Here is a 17009-nt window from a genome sequence, read left to right on the forward strand (position 1 = left end):
TGTTTGAGTTATTGTAACTTTTCTTTTTGTAACAACAAAATCTCCATGGTAGAAACACAAACGTGTCTAATAACGTCTAAAAAATGAAACCTAGATCCCTGAAACAGGAAATGATGCAGTTTATTTACTGAACATATTTAGAACATTTTGAATATATTTTCTTTTGAAAACTCTGCAACAGATTCTTATTTGTTAAATTGTTCTAATGATTGTTGTTCCTGTGGTAAATGTGTGGTAGGTTATTATTTCTAGGAAGTCAGAAGGGCAGCTTGTTCTGTCCAGAACCGCTTTGTACTGGACTGGTTCTGTTGACTGCAATTCAACCCACAGTTCTGGAAATCTGCACTTTGCTCCTGCTGTTTGTTTCTGGACAGCTACGATGGGCCGGTATGAGGCAAAATCTTACCTGCACAAAACAAGTTTATGGATGCAGAAAACAACTGGAGCTCCAGAGTAACTTGGTTTTCTTTTCTGTTTAGGAGGTTTTGGTACAAACAAAGCCCGACGTTTTCTCCGTCTGCTGACGAACCCAGCAGAAACTCCCAGCAGAAACTCCCAGCAGAAACTCTCAGGTTTTCTGAAACTTTTTCAGCCTCTCAAGTTGCTGTGGAAACATTTTTGCCACCTCTTTTTTGAGTTTACTGAGGTCAGCAGATATTTGTTTCTGCAGTTTCCTTTGTTCCACCACAACATTTCAAACAGGCTGAGGTCGGCTGGACTTTGACTAGGACGTTGCAGCTCTAATTCTTTTCTGTTCCAGACATTCTGTTGAAAACCTGCTGCCATGTTTGGGATCATTGTTCTGTCGGTTGGAGCCGCTGCTCTTTGACTCTAACCATCATCATTCCTCCACCGCCGTGCCTCACTGTTGGTCTGAGGTGGAAACCAAAACCCACAAAATGAATATGCACCATTTTAGTTTTCTCTAAAATCTTAAGCTGTATATCTTCAATACGTAGGTGAAAAAGTCAAAGATCAGATTTCTGGAACAATCTGAGCTGCAACCAGAACCAAGTGGGTTTTTAAAACTTCAAAAAAAAAAAAATCTTCACAAAACAAGATGGCAAGAAAAAACAGAACTTGAATTTTAGGTAGCATCTTGAGCTAACATATTATTTATCAATGCTCACACATTAAACTGCTTTGATGAAAATCCTTAACTTTACTGTGACTCAACTCCGTTAGCCACAAAACCATTTTGATCCCAAGCAGAACGTCCAGAACCTTCAGGACTCATTGATGTTTCCCCAACAGAGACGGATCAGGTAGCTTGGTAGCTAACGCTACGAGGCTCAGAGCTACATAAACATGCAGCCATCCTGTTCATTAAATACAGGTCATTTTTATTTCAGGTTTTTATCTTAGACAAGTTTGAATTCAGAAGTGATGCCTCATAACTGCACTGCCATGAACCGTCATGTCAATGTAGAACTTTTATCATCATGAACAGAATGTGTTCGTTTCTGACTGAAATCCATTTCATGTCTCAATCCGTCAACGTGTTGCATTATGGGCCTGAAGATTAAACAAACGTTTTCCTAACATGATTATTTTCTGCCTCCAGTTTTTGAAAACTGTAAGAACCAAGTTCTCTCCATCCTGTGGCCATCCAGCTGAGGTTCTGCTGTCAGGATTTCCCCGTCAGCTGGTCCAGCAGCCTGACCGGATCCAGGAAGTTAAGGTTAGAGACACTAAGCCATGATCACTGCACTGTGTTTCTTTGCTAATGTCTGTTAGAAGTACTGCAGCGGCCGGGTCAGATAGGAACCTGGATCCGTCTCTGTTGTTCTGGACCGGGCTCAGAGCTCCAGAACATAATACCCTTTCTTTAAACCAGTGAGATTGCACAAAACACAAGTTCATTTTCATTTTCATTCCATTTAAACATTTGATGTTTAGTCACAAAAAGTTTCTCTTTTCATCTTGTCAAATGAAGTGACAGTATTAGGGTTATTTTGCCAGTCGGTGGTGGAAACCATGTTGATCCCAACGTTGGCCAGTCAGTGTGATGCTAACGTCTCCCAGTAGCAGCAACCAGTCAGACCCCTGATACACCCAGCCTGGAACCAGGCATCTTTCTGGAGGGTGGAAAAGATGGCCGCTGCTAGTCTGTTGTCATAAAATAGGAAGAGATGTTTGTGTTCTGTTTGGGATCCAATCTGGGATCACAGGAATCTGATTAAAACAAAACCCGCAAAGAGGAATTTATTTATCAGGGTGCCATCTCCTGGCCATACAGAGAATTACTCCAATGACTTATTTTACTGTCTTGTACATTTTAAACCAAGTGCCTCACATGAAAGCTTGGAGTTTACAGTGTGGACTCTGCAGCTTGATGCTGAATCCTGCAGGTGGTTGTTTCTCAGGGCCAGAGCTTCACAGTTTCCCTCCAAGACGTTACAAACGCTTAAACTGAGCATTACAAACCCAAAGGAGCATGTTAAAGCAGTTCTTCATAATGATTCTGATTTTTTGGAAGCTTTGATCACTGGCAGAAGCCTAACAAGGTCCTCCTCTGAAACAGATTATTTCTTTAAGTTGAACACATCCAGATCATTTCCTGACGGTAGAATGAAACTAGAGCTGCAGATCTGTAGAGCTGCAGATAAGAAATATGCAGAGAGACTTTTTGATTTGACCTCTTCTACTATAGAGCAGTCATTGAAGTTGTTTAGGTAGTGAAACAGGTTGATGTTCCTTCCTACAGGCAGGTCATCCTTTAGCCTTTCTATGTACTGAATGGCCTGATCATTGGTTTTTGGGCTATAGGTTCCCTTTATCCAGTCCTCCAACAGTCAGACCAGGAAAAACACTGATTTGTTCTTAGTGAAGGAACAAGTCAAGCAGTCAGTTAGGAGTTTAAAAGGTCTTCTCCACACGGACAAGATGGACCCCAGAGGCAACATGGATCGTCACCTTTGGCAGCTTGTGATGCTTCTCCAGAGCTTGTGTCTCATCCACCTCTCCCTTTCTCCTTTAGGTCCTGGGAGGAAACGCTTCCAACCCTCCACATCCTGATCAAGAGGAGAATCCACGGAGAATCACTTCCAGCTTCCTGGGCATGCTGGTTCCACCTTGCGGTGTTAACGGACAGCGTGTTTTTGAAACCAGGGGCCCGGTACGTATCAGCCTTCCCAGGTTTCCGCCTTTAGGAACAGCACTATGGGAAAGGTGACTCTGGGGCTCAGGAGTCTTAAATGCAGCCCAGTCTTCTAGAGGAATAGCCTCACACACACGCTACATCACACATGTTGATTGGACTGGAAAAACCTTTTCTCCCAGTGAACATCCTCTGGTCTGCTTGGGGACTAGCGTGATTCAACTAGACCAAACAGCCGTCCTTAGCTCTAACCTTTCCTTTATTTCAACAAACCATCAGGATTTCTCCTAAAACTACTTCATAGAAATGAGTCCAAATAAATTTTGAACAGACCTACGACTTAAAATGATAGGAAACAACTTGATTTTCCCACATGATCAGACCTTGTGACCTACAGGATTAGCCTAGTTAAAGTAACAGTACCTGGACATAACTTGCTGCCATGAAATAAACTCTAGCTGATCTTTAGATTTTCTTCCTCTTGTGGTTGCTGATTGTAACTACAATAAAGCAGAATAAATGAGTTATTTACTCAAACTAAAACTGCTTCTTGCTCAACATGAAGTCACATTTTTAAAACCCAGAGCTGGAGGAAAGTTTCTTATTTTAAACAGTTTGCTTTCTCCTTAAACTAAACTAACTAATGATTCAGACTTGGTTTATCAAACCAGCTAGCTTGAGCTACAAACGGAGTATGATTCTTTGCCCCCTGCTGGCCAGTTGTGGTAACTGCTATCAACATAAAGCTGAATAAACGACATTTATGCACATTTCCTGTTGGCTCAATCAAAAATAAAACTTCTTAACAAAAAGTTACACGTTTAAGCCAACAGAATTATAAGAAATTAGCAGAAAAATTGAAGCTCTGATTTTACAAAGTTTGTTTCTTCCAATCTTTAAGTGGATTTACTGGTTTTAGCTGCTGTGCTACAACTATAGCCATTTTAGAAAATCTACATAAACTGGATTGAAAGCAGCAACACTTCAGGGACATAAGGACTTGACAGTATATGGAGCCCCCTAGGGGACATGGGGAAATTTTTTCCTTTTGCGTTCCCTCGCAATATGTTGGATAAATTGTATTTTTAGTAATTATCAAATATTCGTTGTATCATGTAGTCTTGAAGTTACATTTAAATAATGTTTAATTATATGCTTTTCTCTTTTTCTACTATTTTAAGTAATGTTTTTGTGTGTTAAATAACTTTGATTCCTTCCTGTGACTTCCTTGAGATGCCATCAGCAAAGACTGGGAGATAGCGGAGTTGTTTATTATTATTAACTGTTTGGTGCAAAACACTGATTGAAAACCGATTTATTTTTTCCTGCATGTTTATGTCTGTTAAGGCTAAGATGGAACTGAAAGCAGCTCTTTAAACCATTCAGACTAGAACAACAGACACAATCAAAACTGTCAGATGATTTATTACCCGCGATAATAACTCAGAAATATAGTTTGGATGTATTTTTATTTCTTTCCTACTTACGGAAAGTTTCTGTTTATATTACAGGTTTTTATGGCGCCTTTCTATCCTACAGAAAGATATAAAACTTCAGATATTTCACAAAAAGATTCTAACATTCATGGAAAAACCTCACATAAAGTTTTATTAAAGCATAAAGTACGGCGCCCACCGTAAGAAAGGCTTACAGTATTAAATTATGCTTATTATTATTATGCTAATTATTAAATTATGCTGCATAACTGACCAGCACAGTTTTGCGAGGGAACGCAAAAGAAAAAAAATTCCCCATGTTCCCTAGAGGCCCCGTAACAGTAAACTAGTTAGCTGGAATTAAATGTACTACTAAACTAAACATGACCAGTTTGATAGAAATAGGAAATTTTCAGCACTCAGTTTTATATTAATTCTAGTTCTGCGTCAACACTTAATGGACTTTAACATTACTTTAAACTCTAATATGGTTCTTTTGACTTTGATTCAAACACCATAAGATTTCTTAATTTACTTTTGCAACAACTAGAAAGTCTTTTATTCCACCAACAAGCTGAGCTCTGCAGCCACAAGAGGACATAAAATATCCATGTTGGAAGATTAATCTCCTGTTTGAACTTTACACTGATATTGTGGCAATAAATGAGTTGCTGAACATTAAAGTTGATATTCTAATATTGAAACATTTATCCTTCTAATTATGAGAATGGAGTCATATTGGTGCCAGACATTTACAGAGACATGAAATGTGCAGAAAAGAGCAAAATCTGTGAAATAAATATCTTTAATTGTTTTCATGGTCATCATAATTCTGAACAGAGCTGAAAGCAGAAACCATCCAATGGTTCTGCTGCGTCTCTGACCCAACCATGCAGGAAATGTCCCATAAAAAACAAACTAAATAAAAAATATATATTAAAAATTATGTGTACCACTGATATACAGATCTGATATAAACAGGCGAATTGGTCACAAACCAATCAGAATTAGAAACATGGCTTCCTTTACAAGACACAACCAACAGGGAAACAAGAGGAACATTTTCATTTTACACATCTGTACATTTTATCATTATTTTAATGTTTGTACCTCTGCAGGTCAGAACACACACACACACACACACACACCAGGTGCGACAGCAGTGGCTAAAGAGAGAGAACTGTATCTGCAGCTGACAAATACTGAAGAGTTGAACCACTGCTGAGCGACGCCCCCTGGAGGTGAAAATGACACATTACATTCAGCAGAGGTGAACTGGACCTTCAGCGCGCGCGCGCACACCCACACACACACACACACACACACACACACACAGAAAAACAGTGTTTAAAATGTGCAAAGAAAAGATTTGTGAAGCTGCTTCAGCGAAGGCTGCTGAGGAAATGGGAGAAAGCATCAGTGGATCCCACAGCGCCTCCTGGTGGTGGAGCATCCACCTGCAAGACTTCCTGTTGGGACCAGAACCAAAACCAGAACCAAAGGGATCAGAGCAGTCGCATGGACTGATCCACTTCCTGCTGCTGCTGCCACCTGGTGGCTCCAGGCGAGCTGCGGCGGTTCTGCAGCGTAAACACAACCTGCACCTTTAGGAAGCCCCGCCCCCAGCTCAGCGTCTGATTGGCTGCTCAGAAACCTTCAGAGCATGTGGTCAATTTAAAAGCATCCCAACTCTGATTCTTTTAATTTGGTGGGAACAGGAAGCTGACTCTTCAAGAGGCGGTAAGTGGCTGCAGAACGGATCAGAACCAGCCGGTTCTGGTCGGACGCAGTGAGCCCGGCTGAGACCCTGTTGGGTTCCGGCTGCAGAAAAGGCATAAACTGATGGCACTGGGTCAGTTGGGGTTGGGTTATGGAGTGAAGGCAGTTCATCCAGGAGGCCAGAACCTCTGGACCAGGTGGTACCGTGCTGGACCGGGTCGCATTGGGTCACACCGGGTCGTTGGGCGCCATTACAACCACAGAAGGCACACGGCGCCGACTGAAGAGGAAGTTTCCGGGAGTGTTTCGGTGAGTCATCGCTCTGGGTTCTGGAGTGGATTACATTCTGGGTCGGGTCGGGTCCAGAACCCCTCTGACAGGTTAAGGTGCTGAAGCCAAACGTCGGGTCCTTCTGCTCCGGAGAGGAGGCGGGGCCAGAGGCAGCTCCGCCCCTCAGCTAAGGCCTTATTGGCTGCTCTGCGGGTGGGCGGGGCTTCAATGCAGGAAGAAGTGCCGCAGCAGCTCGTCCGCAGACGGACGGTGCTTGGTTTCCACAAAGATCCGCCGCAGGAACTCCCTGCAGTGGTCCGACACGTGTGGCGGTAGCACCGGGTTGGTGGGCTGCGTGGCGATCTTAAAGATGGCCGCCATGGCCTCGAACTCGGCCCAGGGCGGCCGCTGGGTCAGCATCTCCACCACGGTGCATCCCACGCTCCTGAGACAGAGAGAGGAGGCTCAACACCAGTGCGCCAACAACCTGCCAGAACGGGCCGTCAGGGACCAGAACCAGTGGCCGGTGCTGCGTCTCACCAGATGTCGGCCTTCCGGCCGTAGCCCTCGCCGCTGATGACCTCCGGACTCATCCAGTACGGCGTTCCTGTCACCGACTTGATGCCCGTCCCCGACAGGCAGATGGTCTGCAGCCGCCGGCTGGCGCCGAAGTCGCCCAGCTTCACGTTGCCCACCGAGTCCCGCAGGATGTTGGCGCCTGGGGAACAACGCATGCTTCGTCATCGTCTCTGCAGACAGGAAGCCGCGTTGCAGACAGGAAGCGGCGGCTCACCTTTGATGTCCCTGTGGACGATCATGTTGCTGTGCAGGTAGGACACGCCTTCCAGGATCTGCCGCGTGTAGCGCCGTGTCACGTTCTCCGTCAGCGCGCCGTACGCCTTCAGTTGGTCCTTGATGGAGCCCTGCGGCCCGACAGGAGGAGATCAGAGGACTGGACCGGAACCAGGACTCTGCTAGAACCAGAACCGACACTCACCCCCGGCATGTGCTCCATAAAGATGGAGAGCGTGCGCTCCAGGCCGTCCCGCAGGCAGCCGTAGTACTGGACGATGCGCTCGTGGCAGAGGTTCTTCAGCAGCTGGATCTCACACTCCAGGGCGCTCACCTCCTTACTGGTCTCTGGGCTCTCCGGGTCGAACTGGACCTGCTTGACGGCCAGTTCCCGTCCCGTATCCGCATCGTAGCACAGGTAGACCCGGCCGAAGGCGCCCTGGCCCAGCAGCTTCCCCAGCCGCCAGTTGGTGGGCGCGCGCGGCGCTGTGGAGGACCAGACCGAGCCGGTGAGGAACAGTAGAAGAAGAGCGTACTCTGGTGAGGAGCGGGACTCACAGCGACTCGGCGGACTGATGTCCATGACGGACAGCGTGGTGCCGGCCTCGACGTCGCTGCCGCGCCGCCTCCTGTTGGGGGCCGGTCCGGGGGCGGAGCCGGTGGGCGGAGCCTCTTCTAGGTCTGGGGTGAAAACGCTGCTGCCGCTGCTGGTGCTGGGCGACGGCTCGGTGGGGCTGAAGCTGACCGGAGAGCGGAAGCTGTGGACCTGCGTCCGCCGAGCGCGAGGGAACGTCTTCCTGCCTGCAGAGGAAGCAGAACCTTCAACGGCTGGACGACACGGCCAGAGTTCTGGACCCATCGGACCCGGTCGGCCAGAGTTCTGGACCCATTGGACCTGGTTGGCCAGAGTTCTGGACCCCTGCAACCCGGCTCACCATCGCTGTAGTCCTGCAGGCCGAAGGGAACGCCGTACCGCCGCGGGTACGTCCCGCCTTTCCCCGTCTTCTCAAATACAGGGAGGTCGTACTCTGCAGAAACACAGGGGGTCAAAGGTCAGGAGCCTCATCAGACGGACCATGAGGCCTGGTAGCAAACATTCACATTATTTACAGACATTTTGTTTTTTAAAAGATTACAGGATTTGCTGACCCCTAATAAAAATGTAGCGAAACGATTGTTACTATATTTTGGTGCGAAAACATTTAAAACAAATGAATTTATCAATAATTAGCAGCAGGATGGAGCTTTTATCAAATAGTTTTTTACATATTGAAATTGACTTAGTTTCATGATATTCTGTTAAAATCCAGCTCCTCTGCCTTCTCCCAGTGGTAACTAACAACCAATCACAGCCAGGGGGCGGGTCTTAGCGTTGTCAGTCACCATATGTATGGCGCTGCTCAGCTCTCCCTCTGTTACGCTTCTGATAGCAGATCCTGTCGTGAATGCTAAGGCTAGTTGGCGTCTAACTTGTAAAGTTGTTTCTCCACCGTTAGCATGTTTAGCATCGAGTACATGAGGATGATTGACACCACTTATCTGTTTATTTTAGTCAACATTGTTTTCATTGTATTTATTGATATTACCTATTATTTTTCAGATTCGTCTCATTTTTAATATTTTAGATGAAGCGTCACTTTCCCACTCTAAGCTTCAGCCGCCTGGCTGTAATGTGCTGCTACTGCCACCAGGTGGCAGCAATTTGCCAGCTGAGCCTGGGGTTGTTTGGTTGCTTAACGGCTGAAATGATTTGAACTTCCTGAGTTTTTCTTGGGCTGCATCATAAACTGATGGTTTCTGCTGGAAAATACTGAGAATATTTTCACACTGCTGAGGTCAAAGTGCGGCACTGAGGCCAGGAGTGGGAAACGACTAGCAGACCTTAAACCAGGGGTGGGCAGTCCTGGTCCTGGAGGGCCGCTGTCCTGCAACTCTTGTCTCCCTGGTCCAACACACCTGAATGCAACAGCTGAATCTCCTCCTCAGTCCAGTCGGGTTCTGCAGAGTCCTGCTAACGACCTCATTATTTGACTCAGGTGTGTTGAAGTAGAGATGCAGGAGATCGGCCCTCCAGGCCTGCATTAAACTGAACCCGATGCGTCTAAAGGAGGCAGCTCCATTCACCTGGAAAGTCCTGGTGGTTGTCGGGGTAACTCTGCGCTCGAGGCATCCTGGACTTGGAATAATCGCTGGCAGAACAAAGAGAAACAACCCGATTCATCCTGAACTTTCAAGCTTGAACTCATCGCTATAGCAACCAGGTGCTGACCTGTCCAGTGGGCTGTCCAACGACGGACAGCTTCCAGACGCAGAGTTCTCCGGACTGCTCATCGACAACGGGTCCAACATCTGGAGGACAGAAACACATCCAGAGAAAAGCATTAGGTTAACCGTAACCCAGGGAAACCGAGAGCGTCCTCCTGCCTTCAGCCCAAACTGGTTCTACAAGGTGACCTGATGACCCAAACTGGCCCTACAATCTGAAGGAGCCTCTGTAGTTGTGGTAGTAAAGGACCACCTGATCTGGGAGACATGAAGCCCAGTTTGGGTCATTCAGAGTGTTGGCACCTGGTCCATGCTCTCTGGGATGAACTCCCCCTCGCTGTTGATGCTGGTGAAGGAGCCGTTCCTCGCCACCTGCTGGAGCGCGTCGGGAATGTACCCCGGAGGAGGAGAGCTGCGGTCTGTTGAATGGGAGCCTGCAGAGGACAAAAAGTCACGTCCAACGGAGACCTGGAGCTGAGGGGACGCAGGAAGCCGGGACGTTACTCACCGGCCCGGAAGCCCGTGTTGTCCAGCTCCTCGCGGGACGGCAGGAGGTCCATGTTGGACGAAGCGCTCTGGAGGAAGAAAAACACCTGAAGCTGCTTTCTACAGTCCGTCACCGAATCAGTGTTTTGTAATCAAATATTTGATATTGCAGTGTAGATTCAGCGAGTCTTGCAGGTTTGTAGTGTTTCTGCATTAAATGGGAGCCTGCAGTCTTTCCCAGGAGAAATCCAGACGCATCAGTGACTCATTTAGTTTGAGCAACGGTACACAGCCGCACAGAAACAGTGAACATCTAGAACATTGGGACCGATTGGACCTCCAGGCCGACTGACGGAGGGTCTACCTGCAGCACCAGCAGGATCTTCAGGCTCTTCATGTGAACGCTGCGGTCCAGCAGCTCCACCGCCTTGTCCAGGTCGTCCTGCGTCGTCAGCGGGATCACCAGCTGCAGCAGCGACAAGCACAGCTCAGCGACCGCAGCAAACCGGCCGCCGCTACCGCTCGGCTCTGACCGTACCTCGTTGTTGGTGTAGTGGAGGTCCAATGTCTGACCAAAGGCCACCCTGGCTTTAGCCTGCAGGTCCTCCAGCTTCAGCGGCCGAGGGAACTGCAGGATCCTGCGGAGAGGGACAGAGGTCAGAGGTCAGGAAGGTCAGGACCATGCAACAGGACATGAACGCTCACCTCTTCTCTCCTTTGAACTCGAACTTGACCCTCACGTCGTTCTGTGGAAACAAAGCAGAGGTCGTGAGGCTCCGGCCCTCCGCTGCCTCCCGCTCCCACTGACCACGCTACCTGGTTCTTGGGCGACGAGGCTTTGGGTTTCCCCAACTCCGACAGGAAGGCCGCAGGACGGCTGGAGCGGTGCAGCTCGGCCAAGTCCTGCATGATGGAGTTCAGGGCCTCCTGCTCATCTGGGAGGTCAAACGGGGTCATGAGCACAGCAGAACCGACCGGGCGGACGCCGCCGCTCGTGTCCGACCGGCAGACTTACCCATCATGGTGCGGCGACTGACCCGGCAGGTTCGGACGGAGGACTCTCCCATCAAAGGGACTCCCTTCTCCTGCAGCAGCAGATCACAAACCGGAGCAGTGAACTGCTTTTCAGGATGGAGACCAGAGAAAAATCTACAAGACACATAATTCAGTTTTCCCCAAATATTCTGGTTCTGAACATGTGGACCCAGAATGTTCTGGACGCTGCCTTGTCTAGGCTTAATAAAAACCCAGTGGACCAGAACCAGCAGCTGGTCTGACAACCCAGATCATCCCCGACTCTGGACTGTAACATGGCTCCTCACTCTGACCTTCATTTAGACTCCCACCCCTCCCCGACCTGTTGCTGGTTCACATCCGGCCCTGGAGGCCGTGCTCATGTCTGAACCTCTAAACTCCCCTCAAGGCTGCAGTTATTCTGCTTTTCCACAGTTCTTCCTTCCACTAAGCTTTCCATAAATATGCTTGAATACGACACTCAAAGCTGATTCAGCGTTAATCTTCTATGTTTGGGTGTCAGCGGTTTCTGAGCGGTTGGGGTCACCAACCATGACCTTTACATGGAGTTTCAGTATCAGCACAGGAAGTAGTTTGATGCAACAGTCCTGCAGCTCTAGTAACACAAACACTGAAGATTATTCTAAATATCCATCAGTCTTTATTCCAGACTTGGTAAACCTGGTGGACACATGATGTGACCGAAACTCGTCGCTGAAATTCTCCTGCAGCTGGACTCGGATGATCGGCACGACTCCAGCATGTAGAAAAGAAACATTTAGTTATTTAGTTACATAACTTGTATAGACTAGCAGCCATAACAGACGTCAATCAATGCTGCTCATCTCTTCTGTCACGTCCCAAATATCTCACCTGATTTCAGAGGTTTAGGACGGAATCAGTCAGAACTTATCAGATTCTTCTCTGCCTTACTCCTAACAATCATAAAGTTGATCTTTTTGGCATTATAGGCTAGTCAAAGCCCATAAAACCCCCACCAAATGGTCAGCGTTCATCAGGTGACTGATGATGCAGGCGATGATTCGCCCAAAGGAGACGACATGCTTCCTTCCTTCCTGACTGTCCCAAACATTGAAGCATCAGTTTTACCTCAGGTCACATTCAGTGACAGAAACCAATATTAATAAACAATTAGATATCTGTGTTCTCCTCTGTTATGAAACTGAAACCCCATGATTCACCCGACCAAAACCCTAACCCTAACCCTTCACCCGACCATAACCCTAACCCTTTCATCTGAAACAAGGCAAACAAAGTTGTCGGAAGTGACTGTAATAAACGGAATCAGATCAGGATAAGCCCAAATATGGAGCTGATTAATTATCAGCCGTTATATAAAGCATGGAGAGCAGCTTTCTGTGGTTATCAGGAGATAATTATTGCCCAGCTTTAATTGAACTACAGCCCCGGAAGCTAACAGCAACAACTGTTGCTAGCAGGTTTTACTTTGCGACTGCATCATTATGGAGGTAAATAAGAAGCTAACAGCGTTTAGAAATGCAGGCCCAGCACAGACTGTCAGATGAAATGATGAACTGTAACCCTCTCATATCGAGGGTGAAGTTGTTAACAGGCAGCGGGACACAGTGAGCTGTCAGGCCAGGGAAGTTATCAGGCTAAGCTGATGCTAAACTTTGGGACTAGCCGTAGAGCTAACCAGGCTAATCAACGCTGCAACACTACCGAGACAGAAAAAAATCAAGACTCAAAGCAAGTTCCGCCGGAAGTCCCCTCTCACCTGCGGGCTGATTTAATCCCGACTCACTTCCTCATCCACAGGGCCGGTGACAGGAGCCCCGGGCCCTGCGGACAGCAGCTGGAGGAAGCAGAAGTTTGGCTCCCAACTTCACTCGAGTCCTGCTGGGCCACGACGACGAGGCCCGGTAAACTGGCGGTTTATCCCTGCGGAGGTGGGGATGACTGAGCAGGAATATGTCCGACACACTGTCCCCGTGTGTTTGAGACAGGAAGCAGACAGAAATTAATCCACAGCTGTCATTTTGTCGCGCTGCAGACCCCGGTTGATGGTAGCTTCGCTGGCTGTTGAGCCACAGATGAGTCAAGTTTGCGTTTAGCGAGCAGAACTAACCGGAAGTCTGCTGCTTTACTTGAAAAACATAAAAGCACGACGTCTGGCTTTCAAAGCATTTTCATAGTTTTGTTTTATTTTGAAGACAACCCACCGGAAGTGGCTGTTTTTAGTTTAGTTCCATTGATTGATTTTAACCCCTCACCTCATTGGATGAGTCCAACAAAAACACGAGTCAGAAGTGATGTCAGAGCACGACAGAAAGACAAATCTAATAGTTCTGATCTGGACGACTGTTAGTTCCGTTTTTATTTTATTAAGCAAGGAGGTTTTCAAATGTTTTGTTTTTAAACAATTTTAAAAATAACTCAAATGTAAAGTTATTTTTGTTTCCTTTTTCGACTTCAAAGTTTTAAATTTAAAGCAAAAATAAATGTTTTATTTTTAAAAAATCTGCTTATGCTGTTCTGGGCCCCAAATCATCAGGGGCCTCCCATAAATGCTTTAATACAGATCAGAGATGTAATATACAAATGCTTATTTGTGCAAAATTAAAATCTTATTGATTTTGATTTGATGGATTAAGAATAGATAAATGACTAGATTCATTGTTAACATAGTTAAGATCAGCTACAACCAGCTTGATATTTTAGGTTGTGGTCTGTTCATAAATATATCTCAGCACATAAATGATCAAAGTTGTTTTTAGCAGAGCCAATTCAACTTGGACCTGTTTCCCAGATTCAATCGATCTTCAATGCTGTTCGGTTTTGTGATGGGAAAGGCACAAACCCAGTTAGATCATACCATTCTCTGCATAAAAACACATGTAACTTTTTATATGACAAGAGTTTGATTCAGTTTACTTACAAATGTAAATAAACATGCACATTTTCTAAATGTAAATGTTGACATTTGTAAAATATGTAAAATATGTTTAAAACCTATATCAGTGGTCCCCAAACTACGGCCCGCGGGCCAGATGCGGCCCGCCTCCACATTTGGTCCGGCCCCCTGAACAATACCAGAGTATTTTCATATATGTGCATTTTTATTTGATAAGTTGGACTTTTGCAATAAAATGTTCCTTAGTAATGAACTTTATTTATTATTAACTATTAGTTAGTAGCTATTTTATATATGCATATAATTGACCCTAACCCTTTTTTTTATGTGGAGAAAGAACCCAGTGTTATTTGGTTATTATTTATTTCATAAATAGTGTTATTTCCTGACTTTTGTTCTCTGAAGAATCCAGAAAAGGTTATTTGATTGTGCTTTCTGAAAAACAATACATTTTTATGTTTAGCACTCTTACAATCGTCACACTTTTTCTGTTACAAACTGACCCCGGCCCCCCATCAGAGAAGGGACAAGTTATGTGGCCCTCACAGGAGAAAGTTTGGGGACCCCTGACCTATATGTTCCACATATAGGTTATTCTGAAAAAAATTTCAGAGAAACATTTTTTAAAGCAGTTAAACTCCTTACAAGACGTAAAAATATTACATTAAATCATTACTCTAAAGCTTATTTATTGAAGAAGGTTTGGACAAAAAAACAAAAATAAAACAAAACGAAACAGGTTTTACTTTGACGGAATTTCAGCTTTTCCGGTTGCAGGACCCCGTTTTTATTTTGAAAACATTCCCTGCGTCATTTCCGGCTGCTGCAGAATTCTCACAACATACCCGTTTGGGAACTAGCGCTACATCAACTGTCGGGACGTTTACCGGGACAGAGAAGAGACGAACATGTCAGACACGGTGAGATGGGATCGGTTGGCGTCACGTCGGCTTTCTTCCGCGCAGCCACCGGAAACGCGTGTTTTAATGCCTGTGTTTGTTCATAGGACCTGGTTATCTAACGGGCTAACGGCTAGCTGATGTAGCTTCAGGCCCAAACTCAACACTTTTAGCTTCTGTTTCGATTCAGTTAGAAAAACCATTCTGCTAGGAAACAAAGACGGTCCAAATGCCCGAGGCGTGCAGAGTGAGAGGTTCGGCGGTGAACCCATCAGAGGAAACGGCCAGGCCTCGCTGACATTTCTGTGTTTGGTTTATTTTCAGGAGACAAAACCTTCCAGTCAAGATGGGGGCGACAAGAAGGATGGAGAGTACATCAAACTAAAAGTCATCGGCCAGGTCAGGCCGCTGGTTATTTGATGCTCATTTATATCAATTAATAGGAGCAAATTAATGTTGGATCATCTGCTAATCCCTCCTGCTTCATCCAGATTACAAGAATAACAAAGTTATCATGCGAGCTGCTAGTTTAGGTTTAAGATTTAAAATATGTGAAAAGATCGGACCAAAACCACAATAAGTGCTTATTTTCTTACATTTCTCACATAATCTTTGATTTAATTGGGATCAATTTTAGTTAAATAATTTGTAATTATTAAGATTAACTCTATTATTTTCACCACACTAAGAAACTCGGAGCATTCTGCCCTTTAGAAACTCATCCTTAGAATTCACCTGGGAAGTTATTTGACTCTTTTTGTTCTTGTTGTGGACTCTGGATTTTCCTGGAGTTAAGGCATCACATCCTGGAGTATTAATCTGGATGAAACCAGAAGGATTAATCATGAAACTAGATTATTGTGGGTTACAACACAGAGCTGATCTGATCCGTTAGCGACCGCGGATCGACTCGGAGGAAAGACTCGTTTGAATCCAGTCTGTTTATCCTGATATCTTGATTTATTAATCAGTGAATATTTGCCCATGTTGGTTCTGAGATTCGGCCGACCCGTTTTACCGATGAGCGGCTGAGGCTTCACTCTGAAACACTGAAATGCTCTGAAAAGCAGGTCAGATTTTTACAAACAGTTTAGTTACTTTATTAATTTAATTCCTTCATTTGAAATCCTCCCACCTCGTTTCTCACAGCACAGCTATGTTCTTATTAATTATCCTTCTAACTTGTAATGTTTGAAAATCACTCAAATGAAAAAATAGTGACTTTTTTCCCCCTAAATCGTCCAATGATGAAGCTCTGCTATTGGCGCCGATTGGATCAGTTTCTGCAGAACTGCTTCAGGCTGGATTAGCAGCTCAGAACCTAAATCAGAACCTAAACCTAAGTGCTGCCACACTTTCAGTCCAAACCAGATCTGGACCAGTCAGATTCAGCAGGACAATAATTTGGTAAAACACTCGTTCCTGCTGCAGCCGCGTTTCTTCTTCTGTGGTTAAAGCCGTCGCTGCCGTCAGCCTCCGAAGCTTCAGCAGGTTCTGTCTCTGAAAAAGCTGCGCCGTTTCTCCGCACAGGACAGCAGCGAAATCCACTTCAAGGTCAAAATGACGACACATCTAAAGAAGCTGAAAGAGTCCTACAGCCAGAGACAGGTATGACCTCTGACCCCTCCTGAGCTGTGACCCCTCCTGACCTCTGACCCCTCATGTTTTCCCGTCTGCAGGGCGTCCCAGCCAGCACGTTACGGTTTCTGTTCGAGGGCCAGAGAATCGCAGACAACCAGACTCCCAAAGAGGTAACCAGTCTCTGTGGAATGACCTGGAATGACCTGGTCCAGGTCTCTCTGTGCTTTGCATATGGTTCGGGTCATTCCAGGTTTATCCAGGTCCTTCCAGGTTTTTCCAGACTCGACATTAACCCTGTCTCTGTCTGTCCGCTGCAGCTGGGGATGGAAGACGAAGACGTCATCGAGGTTTATCAAGAACAGACTGGCGGACTTTGGACCGATTAAATTTCCACTTTTCTTCTTTTTGCTGATTTTCTATTTTATTTTGTATGGATGTAATTTTGGTTCCGTTTCAAACCATCTGGATCCGATCGGGCTTCCAGCGCTGGACGTTAGATTTGTCTGCTGATGGTTTCAGGTTCTGGTTTTAATCCATGTTTAATTGCTTAA

General features: G+C 45.8%; 2 protein-coding genes and 1 long non-coding RNA gene across 4 annotated transcripts; 2 read left to right on the top strand and 1 right to left on the bottom strand.

The window, feature by feature from the left end:
- The first annotated feature begins 440 nt into the window (after positions 1-440).
- Positions 441-13454, top strand: LOC111607620. The gene is made up of 4 exons (XR_002752377.1): positions 441-572; positions 1565-1681; positions 2981-3118; positions 12883-13454. It is a non-coding gene; the product is annotated as an uncharacterized LOC111607620 (long non-coding RNA).
- map3k2 (mitogen-activated protein kinase kinase kinase 2) lies at positions 5324-12922 on the bottom strand. 2 transcript variants are annotated; one of them, XM_023329615.1, is made up of 16 exons: positions 12842-12922; positions 11084-11153; positions 10885-11003; positions 10774-10814; positions 10607-10706; positions 10433-10534; positions 10091-10157; positions 9886-10016; positions 9587-9666; positions 9442-9506; positions 8253-8345; positions 7876-8118; positions 7523-7803; positions 7319-7448; positions 7066-7243; positions 5324-6970 (listed from the first exon to the last, which is right to left on the bottom strand). In XM_023329615.1, exons 2-16 carry the CDS (start codon positions 11133-11135, stop codon positions 6751-6753), a joined length of 1902 nt encoding a protein of 633 aa, XP_023185383.1. In that variant the 5' UTR covers positions 11136-11153; positions 12842-12922; the 3' UTR covers positions 5324-6750. The 2 variants fall into 2 exon arrangements, with proteins under 2 accessions (XP_023185383.1, XP_023185384.1); XM_023329616.1 differs by lacking the exon at positions 12842-12922 and having other exon boundaries at positions 11084-11188.
- A 1324-nt stretch (positions 13455-14778) lies between the features above and the next one.
- On the top strand, positions 14779-16932 carry sumo1 (small ubiquitin-like modifier 1). The gene is made up of 5 exons (XM_005811521.3): positions 14779-14898; positions 15202-15276; positions 16408-16485; positions 16557-16628; positions 16776-16932. The coding sequence occupies exons 1-5, from the start codon at positions 14887-14889 to the stop codon at positions 16842-16844; spliced, it is 306 nt and encodes a 101-aa protein (XP_005811578.1). The 5' UTR covers positions 14779-14886; the 3' UTR covers positions 16845-16932.
- Positions 16933-17009: the final 77 nt, after the last annotated feature.

The sequence above is a fragment of the Xiphophorus maculatus genome, chromosome 24 (genome assembly GCF_002775205.1).
Source record: "Xiphophorus maculatus strain JP 163 A chromosome 24, X_maculatus-5.0-male, whole genome shotgun sequence".
NCBI classification, from domain to species: domain Eukaryota; kingdom Metazoa; phylum Chordata; class Actinopteri; order Cyprinodontiformes; family Poeciliidae; genus Xiphophorus; species Xiphophorus maculatus.